The 13,830-nt window shown below is 59.7% G+C and overlaps 1 protein-coding gene across 2 annotated transcripts in view; it reads left to right on the top strand.

The window, feature by feature from the left end:
* SARDH (sarcosine dehydrogenase) overlaps nucleotides 1–13,830 on the top strand; it is a 60,676-nt gene that overhangs the window by 28,322 nt on the left and 18,524 nt on the right. For both annotated transcript variants that reach the window (XM_047829396.1, XM_047829395.1), the window contains 3 exons: nucleotides 3,354–3,492; nucleotides 5,119–5,232; nucleotides 10,521–10,668. In XM_047829396.1, coding sequence (XP_047685352.1) covers nucleotides 3,354–3,492; nucleotides 5,119–5,232; nucleotides 10,521–10,668 — 401 coding nt within the window. The remainder of the gene's footprint in view (nucleotides 1–3,353; nucleotides 3,493–5,118; nucleotides 5,233–10,520; nucleotides 10,669–13,830) is intronic.

The following is a 13,830-nucleotide window of genomic DNA, read 5'->3' as shown; positions in this document are numbered from 1 at the left end:
ACCCACGCGGAGCTGGGGGTGGGGGGGTGGGGGCCCCGCGACAGCACGGGCCGGATGCACGGCTCCGCGATCTTCTAGCCGCCTGGCCCCCAACAGACCGCGCGTCCCCTCCCCGGGCCTCAGAGGGCAGTGTCCTCGTGGAAAGTGGTGTTGGAACCTCGGGGTGGAAGAGGTGACACAGGTCCCCGACGCACAGCCAGTGTTCGGCGAGGGGTAGCTTTGCTGCCACAATTTTTCCTTCAGTGAGCGGCAAAGGTGGGGCCTCCCCTCAGCGGCTGGGTGATGTATGTAGAACAAAGATGCAGTGGCTCCGGGACAGAAGACGGAGGAGAAAAACGGATGGACAATTCGGGACCTGGAGGGCCTGGCAGGGGCATCTGTATACCGGCCAGCAGGCATGCTGTGTTCTTTGTGTAAAAAAAAAAAAAAAAAAAAAAAAAATACAGCTTTCCTGAGATAGAATTCACGTACCACACAATGCATCCACTTAAAGTGTATAATTTGGTGCTTTTTAAAAATTTTTTTAATGTTTATTTTTGAAAGAGAGACAGACAGAATCTGAAGGAGGATCTGGGCTCCGAGCTGTCAGCACAGAGCCCGATGCGGGGCTCGAACTCACGAGCTGTGAGATCTCAACCTGAGCGGAAGTCGGGCACTTGACGGACTGAGCCACCCAGGTGTCCCACAATCTGGCGGTGTTTTTTAGTGTCCCCCTGGGCCCGTGCAGCCGTCACCACGATGTGATGTTAGAACGTTTTTGTCCACCCCCAGGAGAAACCCTGACCTGCCAGCTGTCACCCCCATCCCCCACCCTCTCCCACCCCATCCTCCCCTCAGCAGCCACTAAAGCTCCTTCTGTCCCTGGAGCTTTACCTGCTGGGATGTTTCCTATCAATGGAGTCCTACAACGTGCGGTCTTCCGTGACTGGCTTCTTTCGCTCGGCACCGTAGTTTCAAGGTCCGTCCACGTTTTGGGGCGTGTCTGTGCTTCGTCACTTCTTTTTCTGAGCAGTTTTCAGTTACGTGGATGCTCTGCAGTGTGTCCGGACATTCGAGCTGGCCCCGCTTTTTGCTTGTTAGGAATAACGTCGCTACGATCATGCCCTGACGGGTTTCTGTCTGCACGTAGGTTTTTATTTCTCTTGGGTAGATGTCTGGCCGGTGCGTTGCTGGGTCTTGTGGGACCTCGATGCTTAACATTTTGAGGATCTGTGGGTGAGGGTTGTGACTTCTCCAAGTCCTCGCTGCCACTGGTGATTCTCTCTCTTTGATCCCAGCCACCCTAGTGGGTGTGAGGTGGGATCTCACTGGGGTTTCGAGCTGCATTTCCCTACTGGCTAATGATGGTGAGCGTCTTCCCATGTGCTTACTGGCCATTCGTGCATCTTCTTTGGAGAAATGTCTATTCAGACACCTTGTTCATTTAAATTGGGTTACTGGTCTTTGTATTGAGTTATAAGAGTTCCTGTTATATGCTGGGTACAAGTCTCTTATCAGATTTATGCCTTCCAGATACTTCCTCCCATTCTGTGGGTTGTCTTTTCCCTTTCTTGATGGTGTTGTTGGCAGCACAAAAGGGCTTGATTTTGGTGAAATCCAGCTTACGGATTGTTTCTTTTGTTGCTTGTGTTTCTGGGGTCATATTTCAGAAGGCATTTCCTAACCCAAGACCACAAAGACTTACTCCCATGTTTTCTTCTACGAATTGTATAGTTTAGCTCTTACTCTTAGGTCTAGGACCCACTTTGACTACGGTTCGTGTATGGTGTGAGGTAGGGGCCCAGCCTCCTTCTCTGCGTGTGGCTGTCCAGCTGCACGGGCACCACGTGTTGACGACCGTGGCTTCCTCCTCACGTGGCCTTGGCATCCTTGTGGAAAAGCAGTGACCATAAACGTGCGGGTTTATTTCTGGACTCTCAACCCCATTCCAGTGATCTATATGCATATCCTTGTGTTAGTGTCTTGATTACAATGGTTTTGTAGTGAGTTTTGAAATCAGGAAGCGTGAGTCTCCCAGCTTGGTCCTTCTTTTTCAAGATGGTTTTAACTATTCTGGGTCCCTTGCATTTCCATATGAATTTTAGGATCAGTTTGTCAATTTCTGCCAAGAAGCCCGCTGCGATTTTAACGGCGATCGTGTTGAATCTGGATCCGTTTGGAGAGCACATCATCTTAGCAATATCAAGTCTTCGTTTTGTAAACATGGGATGTCTTTCCACTCGTTCAGGCCTTCTTTAAATTTCTTTCAAAAATATTGCTGAGTTTTCAGAGTACAAGTTTTGCACTTCTTTTGTTAAATTTGTGGGTATTTTTAAATTCTTTTTGATGATGTAGGTGGAATTACTCTCTTTTCTTTATTTTTTAACTTTTTTTTTTTTTTTTTGAGAGACAGAGAAAGACAAAGCAGGAGCAGGGGAGGGGCAGAGAGAGAGGGAGACACAGAATCCAAAGGAGGCTCCAGGCTCCCAGCTGTCGGCACAGAGCCCGACGCGGGGCTCGAACTCACGGACCGTGAGATCATGACCTGAGCCAAAGTCTTACACTCAACCACCCAAGCCACCCGGGGAACCCTTCTTCTTCAGTCAGGTTTAATAACTTGTGTCTTTCTAGGAATGTGTCCGTTTCACATGTCACACGCTGGCATGCGGTTATGCATGGTTTTCCCTTACAATCCTTTTACTGCTGTAAGGTCGGTAGTGATGTCCCCTCTTTCCTTCCCGATTTTAGTACTTTGAGTCTCCTGTCTTATTTTCTTTGTGAGTCTGCTACTTTTGTTGATCATTCCAAAGAACCAGCTTTGTTTTTGCCGATTTTCTCCATTTCTCTATTCTCCATTTCCTCTATATCCTATTCTAGTCTTTATTAAGTCTTTCCTTCTGCTTGCTTCTGGTTTAATTCACCCTTCTTTTCCAATTTCTCCAAGTGGGAAGCTGAGGCATCCATGGAGAACTTTGGAACCATTTGCAGGTGTAAGGTCTCTGTGAGCAAGGCCCTGCCTTCCTTCCCTCCTTCTCAAAGTATTTCCCAACCCTCCCCCCACAAGTGTTTTCTTTGATTCTTTGGTTATTCAGGGATGTGTTGTTCAATGTCACTTATATGCAAACTCCCCAAGTTTCCTCCTGCTGTGATTCTAATGTAATTCCATTGTGGTCCAAGAACATGCTGTTGAATCTGTTGTCTTCTTTTGTGGGGTATAATTCCCTGTGCTTCTGAAGTGTGGTCTTGTTGTGTTCCCAGCTGGGAGTGGGGAGGGAGTCTCAGAGCAGGTGTGCCAGGGAGAGCCCAGCGGGCCCTGCTCTGAGGAGGCGTAGCTCAGAGCCCTCATGGCGGCCTTCCTCCCTGGAACTTTTCAGATCAAGAAGGAATGTCTGGCCTGCAGAGGGGCCGCTGCTGTGTTCAACATGTCCTACTTCGGAAAGTTCTACCTGGTGGGTTTGGATGCGAGGAAGGCTGCCGACTGGCTCTTCTCTGCTGATGTCAGCCGACCCCCAGGTACGACCTCCAGAGGGCCATGCCCCTCTCCCACTTTGGTGCCAGGAAGAACTCCCTGGGCACAGCCCTGGGTGCTGAGACCAGGCGGCAAGCTGGCTCTGTCCCCTCTAGGCTTCTCCAGCTCAGGGCTCTGCCCCCTGGCCTGGGCCTGGACCCCTGCGTCTAGATCTCTCTGCCCTCAATGCCACACCTCAGGCCCTAGGCCCCCAGCACCTTCCACTGTCCCTCCCCCTGCCCTTCCTTTCCCTCCTCCCTCCCTCCCTTCTCCATTTACTTTGTTCCAGAAAGGATGCAAGGCAGGAGGCTCTCTGTAAATGTGGAGCCCCTTTGGGCACTCCCCACAGGAACACTCTCCCCGAAGAGGGTTTCCAGAATTAAATAAAAATACAGGAAGGTCAGATAGATTTGAGTCTCAAGAATGGACGATGTTTTCCTCTTAAGTGTGTCCCATGTAATATTTGGGATGTTCATCTCCTTTTATGTTACCCTCCCCCCACCCGTCTGTATTAGCTCCCTGGGGCTGCTGTAACAAAACACCGTAAACGGGCTGGTTCTAAACAATGGAAACATGTTGTCTGATCATTCCAGAGGCTACAAGTGCACACTCAAGAAGGTAGCAAGGCTGTGCTGTCTCTGAGACCGGAGGTGGGACACTTCCTGCCTCTCTGTCTCCAGGGGGTGGGGGCGGGCACCAATCTCGCCCCTGCCTTGACATCACACATCCCTGCGTATGCTTCTCCTCATAAGGGCACCAGCATCCCGGATTAGAGCCCGCCATAAGGGCCATCCTAACACGATCACATAGCAAAGCCCTGTTTCCAAATAAGCTCACGTTCACACGTACTCGGGGTTGGGACCTCAACATGTCATTTCAGGGACACAGTTCAACCTGTGACACCATTTTTCCGGCAGTCGCCCCACCTGCTCCTCTTAAACCTCCCCCTGACCCACACCCCCCGTCCCCCCAACCCCGCCCCAGCACCCCGCCATCCACCTTCCCGTTCACCCCCTTTCATCCATCCATCCACTTAGTCGTTTATGCGGACAGACATCAGGAGCCTCTGCTCAGCAGGCACGGGCGCACCAGAGTGAATGAGACAGGAACCCTGCTCCTAAGAACTTTCTAGCATGTGGGGGGTGGGTGGGAGGCTGGGATGGGGGACATCCACGTCCCGGGCCGAGGTGTTTCAAGAAGAAAGAAGCCCCACTCTTTTTTTTTTTTTTATATATTTTTATTCATTTTTGAGAGAGACAGAGCATGAGTGGGGGAGGGGCAGAGAGAGAGAGGGAGACACAGAATCCGAAGCAGGTTCCAGGCTCCGAGCTGTCGGCACAGAGCCCGACGCAGGGCTCGAACTCTCGAACCACGAGATCATGACCGGAGCCGAAGTCGGATGCTCGACCGACCGAGCCACCCAGACGCCCCAAAGCCCCACTCTTGACCCTTCCTCCTCCGGGAACAGCAGTGCTGGGTGACCTGCCCCTCCCGCTCTGGGCCACCCGGTCGTGGTGACGTCACCTTTTGAGGTCACCTGCGCTAGGGCATCCCGTCGAGCAGTCCCAGACTTGTGTGTGCCGGGCTGTGCCGAGAGGCTCCCACACTCCGGGTCTTTCTCTCGCCCCCAGGCTCGACCGTGTATACCTGCATGCTGAACCACAGGGGCGGCACCGAAAGCGACCTGACTGTCAGCCGCCTGGCCCCCGGCCCCCAGGCCTCCGCCCTGGCCCCCGCCTTTGAAGGTAGGAGATGCCCCACGGGCTGAGCGATGTTGTCACTGCAGCCTTGTTCCGGTGACCGGCGGTGGCTGGGGACGGGCTGCTGAGGGCCGCTCTGTAATTACCTATGGTGCCCGCAGCGGTCAGGGCTTGGGAGATTAGAGGTGTCGCTTCAGGCTGGCGGTCGGCTTTGTTCAGGCAGTGATGCGGGCTCTGAGTACTCCGTGATTATGTCTTTGAACCTGTCCGTACCGCGGTGTTTCAGAACAGCGAGGGCGTGGGCATACTCAGCGTGCCTGCCCAGAACAGAGGGAGCCACGGAGGAGGCCGTGCTTCCCACTTGGACGTACTAGCTCCTTTCTGCCACCGACATCTATGCCGAACCGACTTTGATCTCTGTCTCAGGCCGGGGCAGGTCCTTAGAAGGTGTGCAGTTCAGTGCTCAAGCTGTTCCTGGGTTGCCCTCTGCAGCCCCTTCGCCTTTGCTTGCATGCCTCCAGTGACAGGCAGCTCAGTACCTGTAATGCTTGTTTGCACAGCCCTGACGGCCACGTTGAGCCAGATGTGCTGCCTGTCCCTTCAGCTCCCCGACCCTACCCCTTGGTTCACACGGAGCAAGGTCATCTCTAGTCCCGTAGCCGTCCCTGCTAGGGAGAAGAGAGACGGCTGAGATCCGCAGGGTGGGAAGCACCCTCCTTCTCCAGGGAGGCCCCGGGGCCGCTCTGAGAGACTGGATTTGCAGAGGAGAGGGTGTCTCTCTGAGAGACCCTCCAGGGGGAGGGTCCGTCAGCACAAGAACTCAGCCCATTCAGAGAAGCTGGCAGCCCCCGCCTCCAGGGGCCTGGCTCCACGCTGCCCAGACTCTGTCAGGGTCCCCAGGGGTTGGCGGGCGAGCTCCCAGGGCACTGGGGGAGGGGGAGGTGAGCAAGAAGGAGGGTGCATTAGCCAGGCAGGTGCAGTCAGTACCTGCTGAGCATTTGTCACATCCCAGGCTGTTTGAGGCACCCAGGAGGTTCTGGCCCGTGGAGTTTATATCTCTGGGTGGGGGTGCAGGGGCGATGGGACAAGGTTGCTTTGCCGGCCACAGACTCCTTTGGGGTGGATTTGGGGGCCGAGCGTGGGTGGGATTCCTGAGTCTCTGACTGCTGAAAACAGCGTCATGGGGCAGCACCGGCGGACTGGAGGCTGTGGGCACGGGTGAGCGGTCTTACTGGCGGCAGCTGGGGCTTGGGGGGCCCTTCCCTCCTGCCACTGGTGGTGCAGAAGCCGGGAAAGCAGTGGGCTCAACCAGAGCGCCTGTGCTGTGTGAATGAACTTGTCCACCCCTTCCTTCTCCCAGCGCTCACAAAGAGCCTTTACCGTAAGACAGATGCGGGCAGCCAGCGGTCACAGGAGGTGAAGGAGGCTGGGCGGGCCTCCAAGATCTCACGGTAGGGACAGACAGGGCCGGGAAGAGACCATTAGAACACCGAGTGGAAAAGCAAGGGGACGGAAAAGAGCAGGACTATGGAGGCTATGGAAGTAGCTGAGCCAGGGTGAGGAAGGCTTCCTGGAGGAGGTGATGTTCTGGCCTGAGCCCCGGTGGATGAATAGGAGCTGCCGGCTGGAAAGGTGCCTGTAAGGAGCTGGCTGGAGAGGAGCAGGGGCCATTTGGAGGAGGGCTGGTGTAAGCTGGGGAGGAGGGACAGAGGGACCCCGGTGAGGGCACAGGTCATCTAAATCCTGGGCCAGGTCCTGCCACTGCCTGGCTCTGCGGCCCACAGCCCTGAGCCTCACTTTCCCCATCTGGAGAACGGGGACCTTCCGGAAGGTGCCGGGGGATTCCTGGCCCTGACGGTTCGAGGAGCGCCCGCCTTGCCAGGGCGGGGGCCAGAACAGGCCGTGGAGCAGAGGCAAGGGAAAGGTGCTAATGATTCGGGAGGCGTTTTTCCCAGATTCTGGCGCCTCCCGGTCCAACCGCGTGGCTGCCTGGGCGCGGGGGACGGGCTCTTGCTCGGCCTGCCAGCGGAAGTGCGCGTGGCGCGTCGTGAGGGAGGCGCCGTGACGCCTGAGTCACATCCCGGGAGGCTCTGGAACGTGCTGCCGGGCCCGGGGACACGGCCAAACACGAGAAGACCGGCGGCATGTGGACCGTGTTTTATTTTCGGCCTTAAAAACTGTACTGTTCCTGCCATGAATATGCATGCCTGTTAAATATGCATGTTTTAGACGCGGGTTAATTATACCCGTTGCGTCAGGTCACCACGACGTCAAGAGGATGTGGTGATTTGCACACGAGTGAGGCTGTGTACAAAGCAGCTGTCGATGCCTAACGTGGTCCTGAAGCATCTTCTGCATCCCAAAAGGAAGATGCGCTTGTAGGAGACGTGCTGACGATACAGGAAGTGACAAGGTCAACCCCGCAGCCCCCAGCTCCCCGGCTGGAGCCCGAGCCCCTGGACTCTGCCCACTGACCGCCCTCTCTGCCACGGCCACTTGCAGGCTGGGCCCGGAGCTGCGGCCTCGGGACCCGGCACTTTGGGTCTTTGATGAGGACAGCTGTCCGGAGAATGCCGGGCCCGGCAGCTGCCCTGGCACCAGGCGGCCCCCGTAACTCCTGTCCCTTGAGGAGGGTTCTTGGGTGGCTTCAGACCCCTGGGGCTACGCAGAGGACGCGGCCTGTAAAAGTCCCCGGCCCAGGGGCCGGGGGGGCCCTTTTGGGGGCCAACTTGTCTTTTTGGCTTCTGTCTCCCTTTGTGCTCATCGGTTTAAGACAAAGGAGGAAGAGAGGAGACTTGATCATACCTGACCAGTGCTCTGGTAGACGTTTTAACCCGGTGGATGCTGTTAACGGTGCTATGGGGGCAGGTGTGGTTCAGCCCATCTTATAGATGAGAAAACGGAGGCCCAGAGAAGTAAGAAGTGAGGGCGTCGAGCCACAGAGCCACCTCTTGGCCAGGCCGGTCTGATGCCAAGGCCTATGTGATTCCCAGACGGTGTCCTCCGGGGTGGGGAGGGGTAGTATCCCTGCAGAGCATCCCCACAGGGATTTGGGGGGTAGCCTGTTTTCCCCAGCCCCACGGCCCAAAGGATCCAAAGGTGGGTGCAGGGTACGGTCCTGGCTGTAGGGAGATTGTGGACGCGGGACGGCCGCGGTCCCCGGGCACGGGCAAGGGGGCAGGCCACTGCGGTGAGGTCGTGTCGGTGCTCTGCAGCGTGGAGTGGGTGAGCGGGCTTCCCGGAGGAGGGGATGTTTGAGCTGGGTTCCGGAAGGTGAGGAGGAGGGGCTCAGGCCCGGCGAGGCAGTGGGGAGTGGAGGGCCTGGGTGAGGACGGACCCCCGCCCAAGAGCAGAGCCAAGTGCATCAGAGCCACGTGCCTTATGGGCGGCAGGCTCTGACGGGCGGGGGGGAGCGCTTTCGGACCCTCGTGAGGGCCGTGGGAGCAAGGGCGATCGGGATGTGGTGAGCAGGACTGGGGGTGGGATTGGAGGCTGGGGCCAGGAGGGGACAGGTCCGGCCATCCAGCCCAGAGGTGCTGCTGCCCCGGGCGCTGAGAGGAGGGGCTTGGAGGCTGCTTCGGGATGTGGGGGTGGAGGAGACGGCGGGGCCGCTGGCCACTTGCCCTGGTGTATTCAGGAAGGGCTTCCCGGAGGCTAAGGCCTCTGCGTGGGACCTAGGGGAGCACACAGCATGTGGGGTGACAAGGTGGGGAACGTCCCAGGGGTCGCCTGGACAAGGGTGGGAAGAGGCAGCTGAGGACCGCAGCCCCCGCTTCCCCTCCTTCCCAGGCGGGACTGGGGGGGGAGGTGGACCCCAGCTCCAAGCTTCCAGCTGGTGGTCCCAGCCCAGCCCCACCCCACCCAGGACCCCCCCCCCCCCCCCCCACGAGAGCTTAGCCAGCAGCTGCTCCTGGAGACGGAGAGGCCTGGTGCCCTTTGCCCCGAGCCCCCTGCCACCAGCCAGGCCCTCCTCTGCCAGGGAAGGGTAGAGTGAGGAGGGACTGCTTTTCGATCACGGTGGGTGGCTGCGTCTATTACCACAGCTGCGGGGTGGGGGATGTGGGAGGGGCGGGGCTGGGACGCACCAGCAGGAGGCACCCAGGAGGGTTCTCCAGCAGGGAACCCCCTGCCCATCTCCACCCCTGCCCACACGCTATGCCCAGCCCATGGCAGTGATGCCCAGGCTGACAGAGGTGGCTGCCAGGGGACCCCGATGGGAGGAGGCCTTCTAGACCCTTCTGCGCCCCTCCCTGGGGCCCCGCCCGCAGCAGCTGTGGGAACCCGGCCTGTGAGGGCATTTCCAGTCCCATATTCCCACCGTACAGACGGAGAAGCGGCTGAGGGGTCAGGGATCGCCTGGGGACCTCTGCTCTGGGGTGGGGGAGCCCCGTGAGAATTAATAAGGGAGGAGAGAGGGGGGATGCGAGGGGAGGTCCAGGGAAAGCTGAGAAGAAGGAGGCCTCCCGCCTCCCTCCCCACCCCCCCCCACCCCCTCCGGTTCCTCCAGAGATCATGGGCAAATGACCGGTGGGAGCCCGCCCGCCCCAGGCACAGGCAGTGGCTGGATCTCACAGTACCCTTGCAGAGGAGCTACAAAGACTCTCCATGACAGATGAGAGCACAGGGGCTCAGGGAGGCTGTGTGATGGGTCCAAGGCCACACAGCTGTCCCAGCTCCCCAGGGCAGTGACTCTCCCCCGACACTGGGCCGAGGCGGGCTGCCCTCTGTTTACCCAAGCCTGGGTGGCAGTGTGGCCCGGGCCATGACTCAGAGCTGGACAGAGTCTGATTTTCTACCATGTGACCTCTCTGAACCTCGGTCTCCTCTTCTGAAACCCTGGGGTGGTGATGAGAATCAGCCTCCTGTGGGGGGGGGGGCGGGGGTAGGAATCAAGGGGGGATTACTGGCAAAGCCCGGCCCGGTACCTGGCCCCAGCAAGTCCTGATATGGCCAAAGGGGGATCCAGAGACCGGGGGGCCAGGGGCATACGGAGTGAGAGCAGAGCCAGAGAGGAAGAGATCTGTCCAAGGCTGCCCAGCACTGATGACACACGGAGCCTCGGGCCTCGACCGGGTGGGAGCTGTCCCCCTCTCCTGGTCAGGAGCCCTTTGAGAAGTGGGTGAAAGCCTCAGACTCTCCCAGAACAGTGCTCCCTTGGCGTGTGCAGCCCCCAGGGGTTCCCCCCCCCGGCCCCCACTCCCTGCCCCCGGAGAGCAGCCGGTGCCCCTGGGGAGGGTCACTGCCCTCTGGCTTGTGTTTTTCACTTTCCGGGAAAGAGCAGGTGCTTCCTCGACCCAGAGGCCTCCGGCTAGTCCTCTCCGCCTCTCTTCCAGGGGACGGCTACTACCTGGCCGTGGGCGGGGCCGTGGCCCAGCACAACTGGTCTCACATCAGCACGGTGCTGCAGGATCAGAAGTTCCGGTGCCAGCTCATCGACAGCTCCGAGGACCTGGGTCTGATCAGCATCCAGGGCCCGGCCAGGTGAGGACGGGACCGGGAGCCAAGCAGCCGGGTGCCCAGCCCCTGGGACCCACACCCGGGTCCCTCCAGCTGGCACCCGTGGGCAGAAGCAGCCGCTGGTCCTGCTGGTCCAGAATGGGACGTTCCGGGTAGCTAAAGGCTCTCGTGAACCCGGAGACGCCACGCCAGATAAATCGCCTTCAAAGCCCCGGAATACAGACGAGCCCTCAGTGGGAGCGCCAGACCCAGCCGGACAGGAATCTGCGCCTGAGGCTTCAGGGGTCACAGAAGGGCCTGTGTGTGGCGGCGGTGCGGTGGGGGGCGTGTCTCCGGGTCACTGACGGTCTAGCAGTTGCTGATGCCACGTCCAAGTGGGCACAGCCGGGCCGGGGTTCTACCTGGCACCTGGGCTGAGAATAATACCGAGAGGCCCGCGCCCCCCCGCCCCGAACACCTCCGGGTGGATGAATCGGTCATGCGTCCGTCCCGTAAATATTTGCTGAGCTACACTCCCACCCATGAGGAGTCAGAGCCTGCAAACCCTCAGACGCTGGCCTGTGCAGGGAGCCACGGTGGTGGTGGGGGGGGGGGGCTGCTAGGCAAAGGGGCACCTGGGCAGTTGCGTGCTTGGAAAGGTCTCTCGAGCCGGGCTCCGGGAAGGGACTCGGGGGCGGGGGACCAGTGGGGAAGGATAATCGTGGTAACAGCCACCAGCTGGGCACCTTTGATTTGCCAAACCCTGTGCCAGGGTCTCCTGAAAATCCTGATAATAGCCCTTCGAGGCGGTCCTAATTGTTCTTATTCCTTGAGGGGGAGGAGACAGAGGCACACAGAGGGGGAGACGTTTGCCCAGGGCTGCGCAGCTCACCAGTGCCAGGGCGGGTGGGCACGGACTCCCCCCGAGCTCTCAGACAGCCGCGCGCCCGCAACTGCCCTTCCCGGGGAGTTACACGCCCTCTTGGTGGCGACGCACCTGCTGTGGGTGCTCCATCACTGACCCCGGAGCCCAGGCACGCGTCAGTGGTGGGGAGACTCCTCGCGGGTGGTGGACCCTGCCGGACCGGAGAGGAGGAGAAGTGGGAGAGGAGAAGAAGTGGGAGAGGAGGGTCCCTGCTTCTGGGGGCCCCGTGTTCAAGGAAGGATGTGTTCCTGGAGAATGACGGGAAGAGCTGGAGGCAGAGGGAGGGAGGGGGAGGGGAGGGGGATGTGCCTGCAGCCAGATATCCCCAGGCTGCGTGCTCTGACAAAGCGCGCCGTGTCCAGGTGACGTCCCTGTCAGCCAGGAGTCCCTCCGGGATCCCCGGCTGGCGTGCTCAGACTGGCCGCGGGGTCATTTTCCCTGGGGCCTTGGAGCTGATCAAGCCTGAGGCTCCCCGGCTGGGTCCTAGACTGGCCGGCCTCCCTGCCAGGCTGTGTTGTAGCTGGTTCTGTGTGGGCCTTGCTCAGGGGCACACGGCAGGTACGTGCTTGCTGAACGAATGAATAGAACCTGAGAACATCGTATACGTTAACGTGGATCGGCGTCTGTCAAGTGTTTGCCCTCAGGCTGCCCATGAAAACCAACATCCACTAAGGGGACGTTTGGGCAAAGCCCTGGAAGAAGTGAGGGATTGAGCTTTGGAGCTCTCTGGAGGGATGGTGTTCCAGGCAGAGGACACAGCAGGTGCAAAGGCCCGGTGGCTGGGATGTGCCTGTGTGGCTGAAGGAAAACAGGGAGGCCGGCTGGAGCAGGGCAGCTGGAGATGTGCTCGGGGAACAGAGGAGGCGAGAGCCTGCGGGTCCAGGGGGCTGTGAGTGAGGGGGACTGAGCAGAGCAGAGACATGGTCAGACTTGGGCTTTCACAGGGTCTCTGATGCTGGGCCGGGCTAGGAGGCCAGCGGGTGTGTGAGGAGCCTCGGGGGCCGGAGAAGCCGGGATTTCCAGGAGGGAGCGATGAGCCACGTCCAGGTGGCCAGTGGGTGCAGGCGGGATGAAGATCCAAAGGGGAGCATTATGTTTGGGGCTTCCGGTGGAGTTGAGGGAGGTTTGCGGGACCGCTGGGCAGAAGCACGTGCAGCCAGGAAGGGAGGAGAGGAACGCGGAGCGGAGCAGAGGTTGGCGGCCACGGCTACGGGGAGGGACGTGGGGCCCAGAGAGATCACCCAGGGCCCGGCTCAGCCAGCAGATACCGTGGGGCGGTTTCCGTGTCTCCCAGGGCCAGCCAGCTCCCCGTCTGTGGGCCCAACGGGGCCGGGGGTCCTGGCTGGCCCTCGGCAGCCTCTGCCCCCTTGCCACAGCACCCACGGTGGGGCGTGAGCTTTTTCTACTGCGGGGGGAGGCTGGTGGGCAGGGGAGGGAGGGTGCGGGCACTCAGATCAAGGCAGCGCCCCCAGGGGACAGGCCAGCCTCCTCTGCCTCATTAGAAGCCGCTCCAGGAGGGTGGTGGTGACGGCCACCTCAACCCCCTCCCCCGGAAATTTCTTTACTTACTGCTCCGGTGTGTCTTCTCCTTCAAGAATAGCCCCACATTCCTGTAGAGTAACAGCCTCACTGGCACCACCACCATGGCGGGGGGGGGGGGGGGGGGGCTGGACCTTCTGAATTGTCAGGTGGGAAGCAATTTAGCCCGGCACCCGGACCGTGGGCGGTGGTAAGTTTCCAGCTGTCCGGTAGAACTCTCTGGAAGCGTTCTGCAATTGGGTGGGCCCGGTACAGCAGCCGCTAAGCTGTAGGTGGCCATTGAGCCCTTGAAAGGTGTCTGGAGAGACCGAATATTTCATCGTAATGAACTGAAACCCAAGCGGCCACAGGCGGCTAGTGGGTGCTCGCTATCATGTTCATCAACGTCCAGATGCTCGGCAGGTGCTTTCTCGCCGATTCCCCACCGGGGTCCTGGGAGGTGACATCAGTGCCCCCCCCCCCCCCCCGCAGAGGATGGGGAGGCAGGGGGAGGCCAGGGGTGAGCAGGGGAGCCGGGACTTGAACCTGCGTCTCTGGCCCGTGCCCTCCAGCGCCACATGCTGTCCCTCTCGTGGAGGGACAGCCTCCTGCGCCCCCGCCCACGTTAGGTAGATTGGTGCCTGCTGACCCCCTACAGACCCTCGGCCCGGCCCAGGGCGGCAGCTCCAGGCTCCCGCCCCTGCCGGGAAGCAGGCAGGGAAGACGCCGGCCACCCCCCAGAGCTACGGAGGGGCCGTGCTCCT

The sequence above is a fragment of the Prionailurus viverrinus genome, chromosome D4, assembly GCF_022837055.1.
Source record: "Prionailurus viverrinus isolate Anna chromosome D4, UM_Priviv_1.0, whole genome shotgun sequence".
Classification (NCBI taxonomy): domain Eukaryota; kingdom Metazoa; phylum Chordata; class Mammalia; order Carnivora; family Felidae; genus Prionailurus; species Prionailurus viverrinus.
The sequence above is the reverse complement of the archived record's forward strand: the minus strand, read 5'-3'. Positions and strand labels throughout refer to the sequence as shown.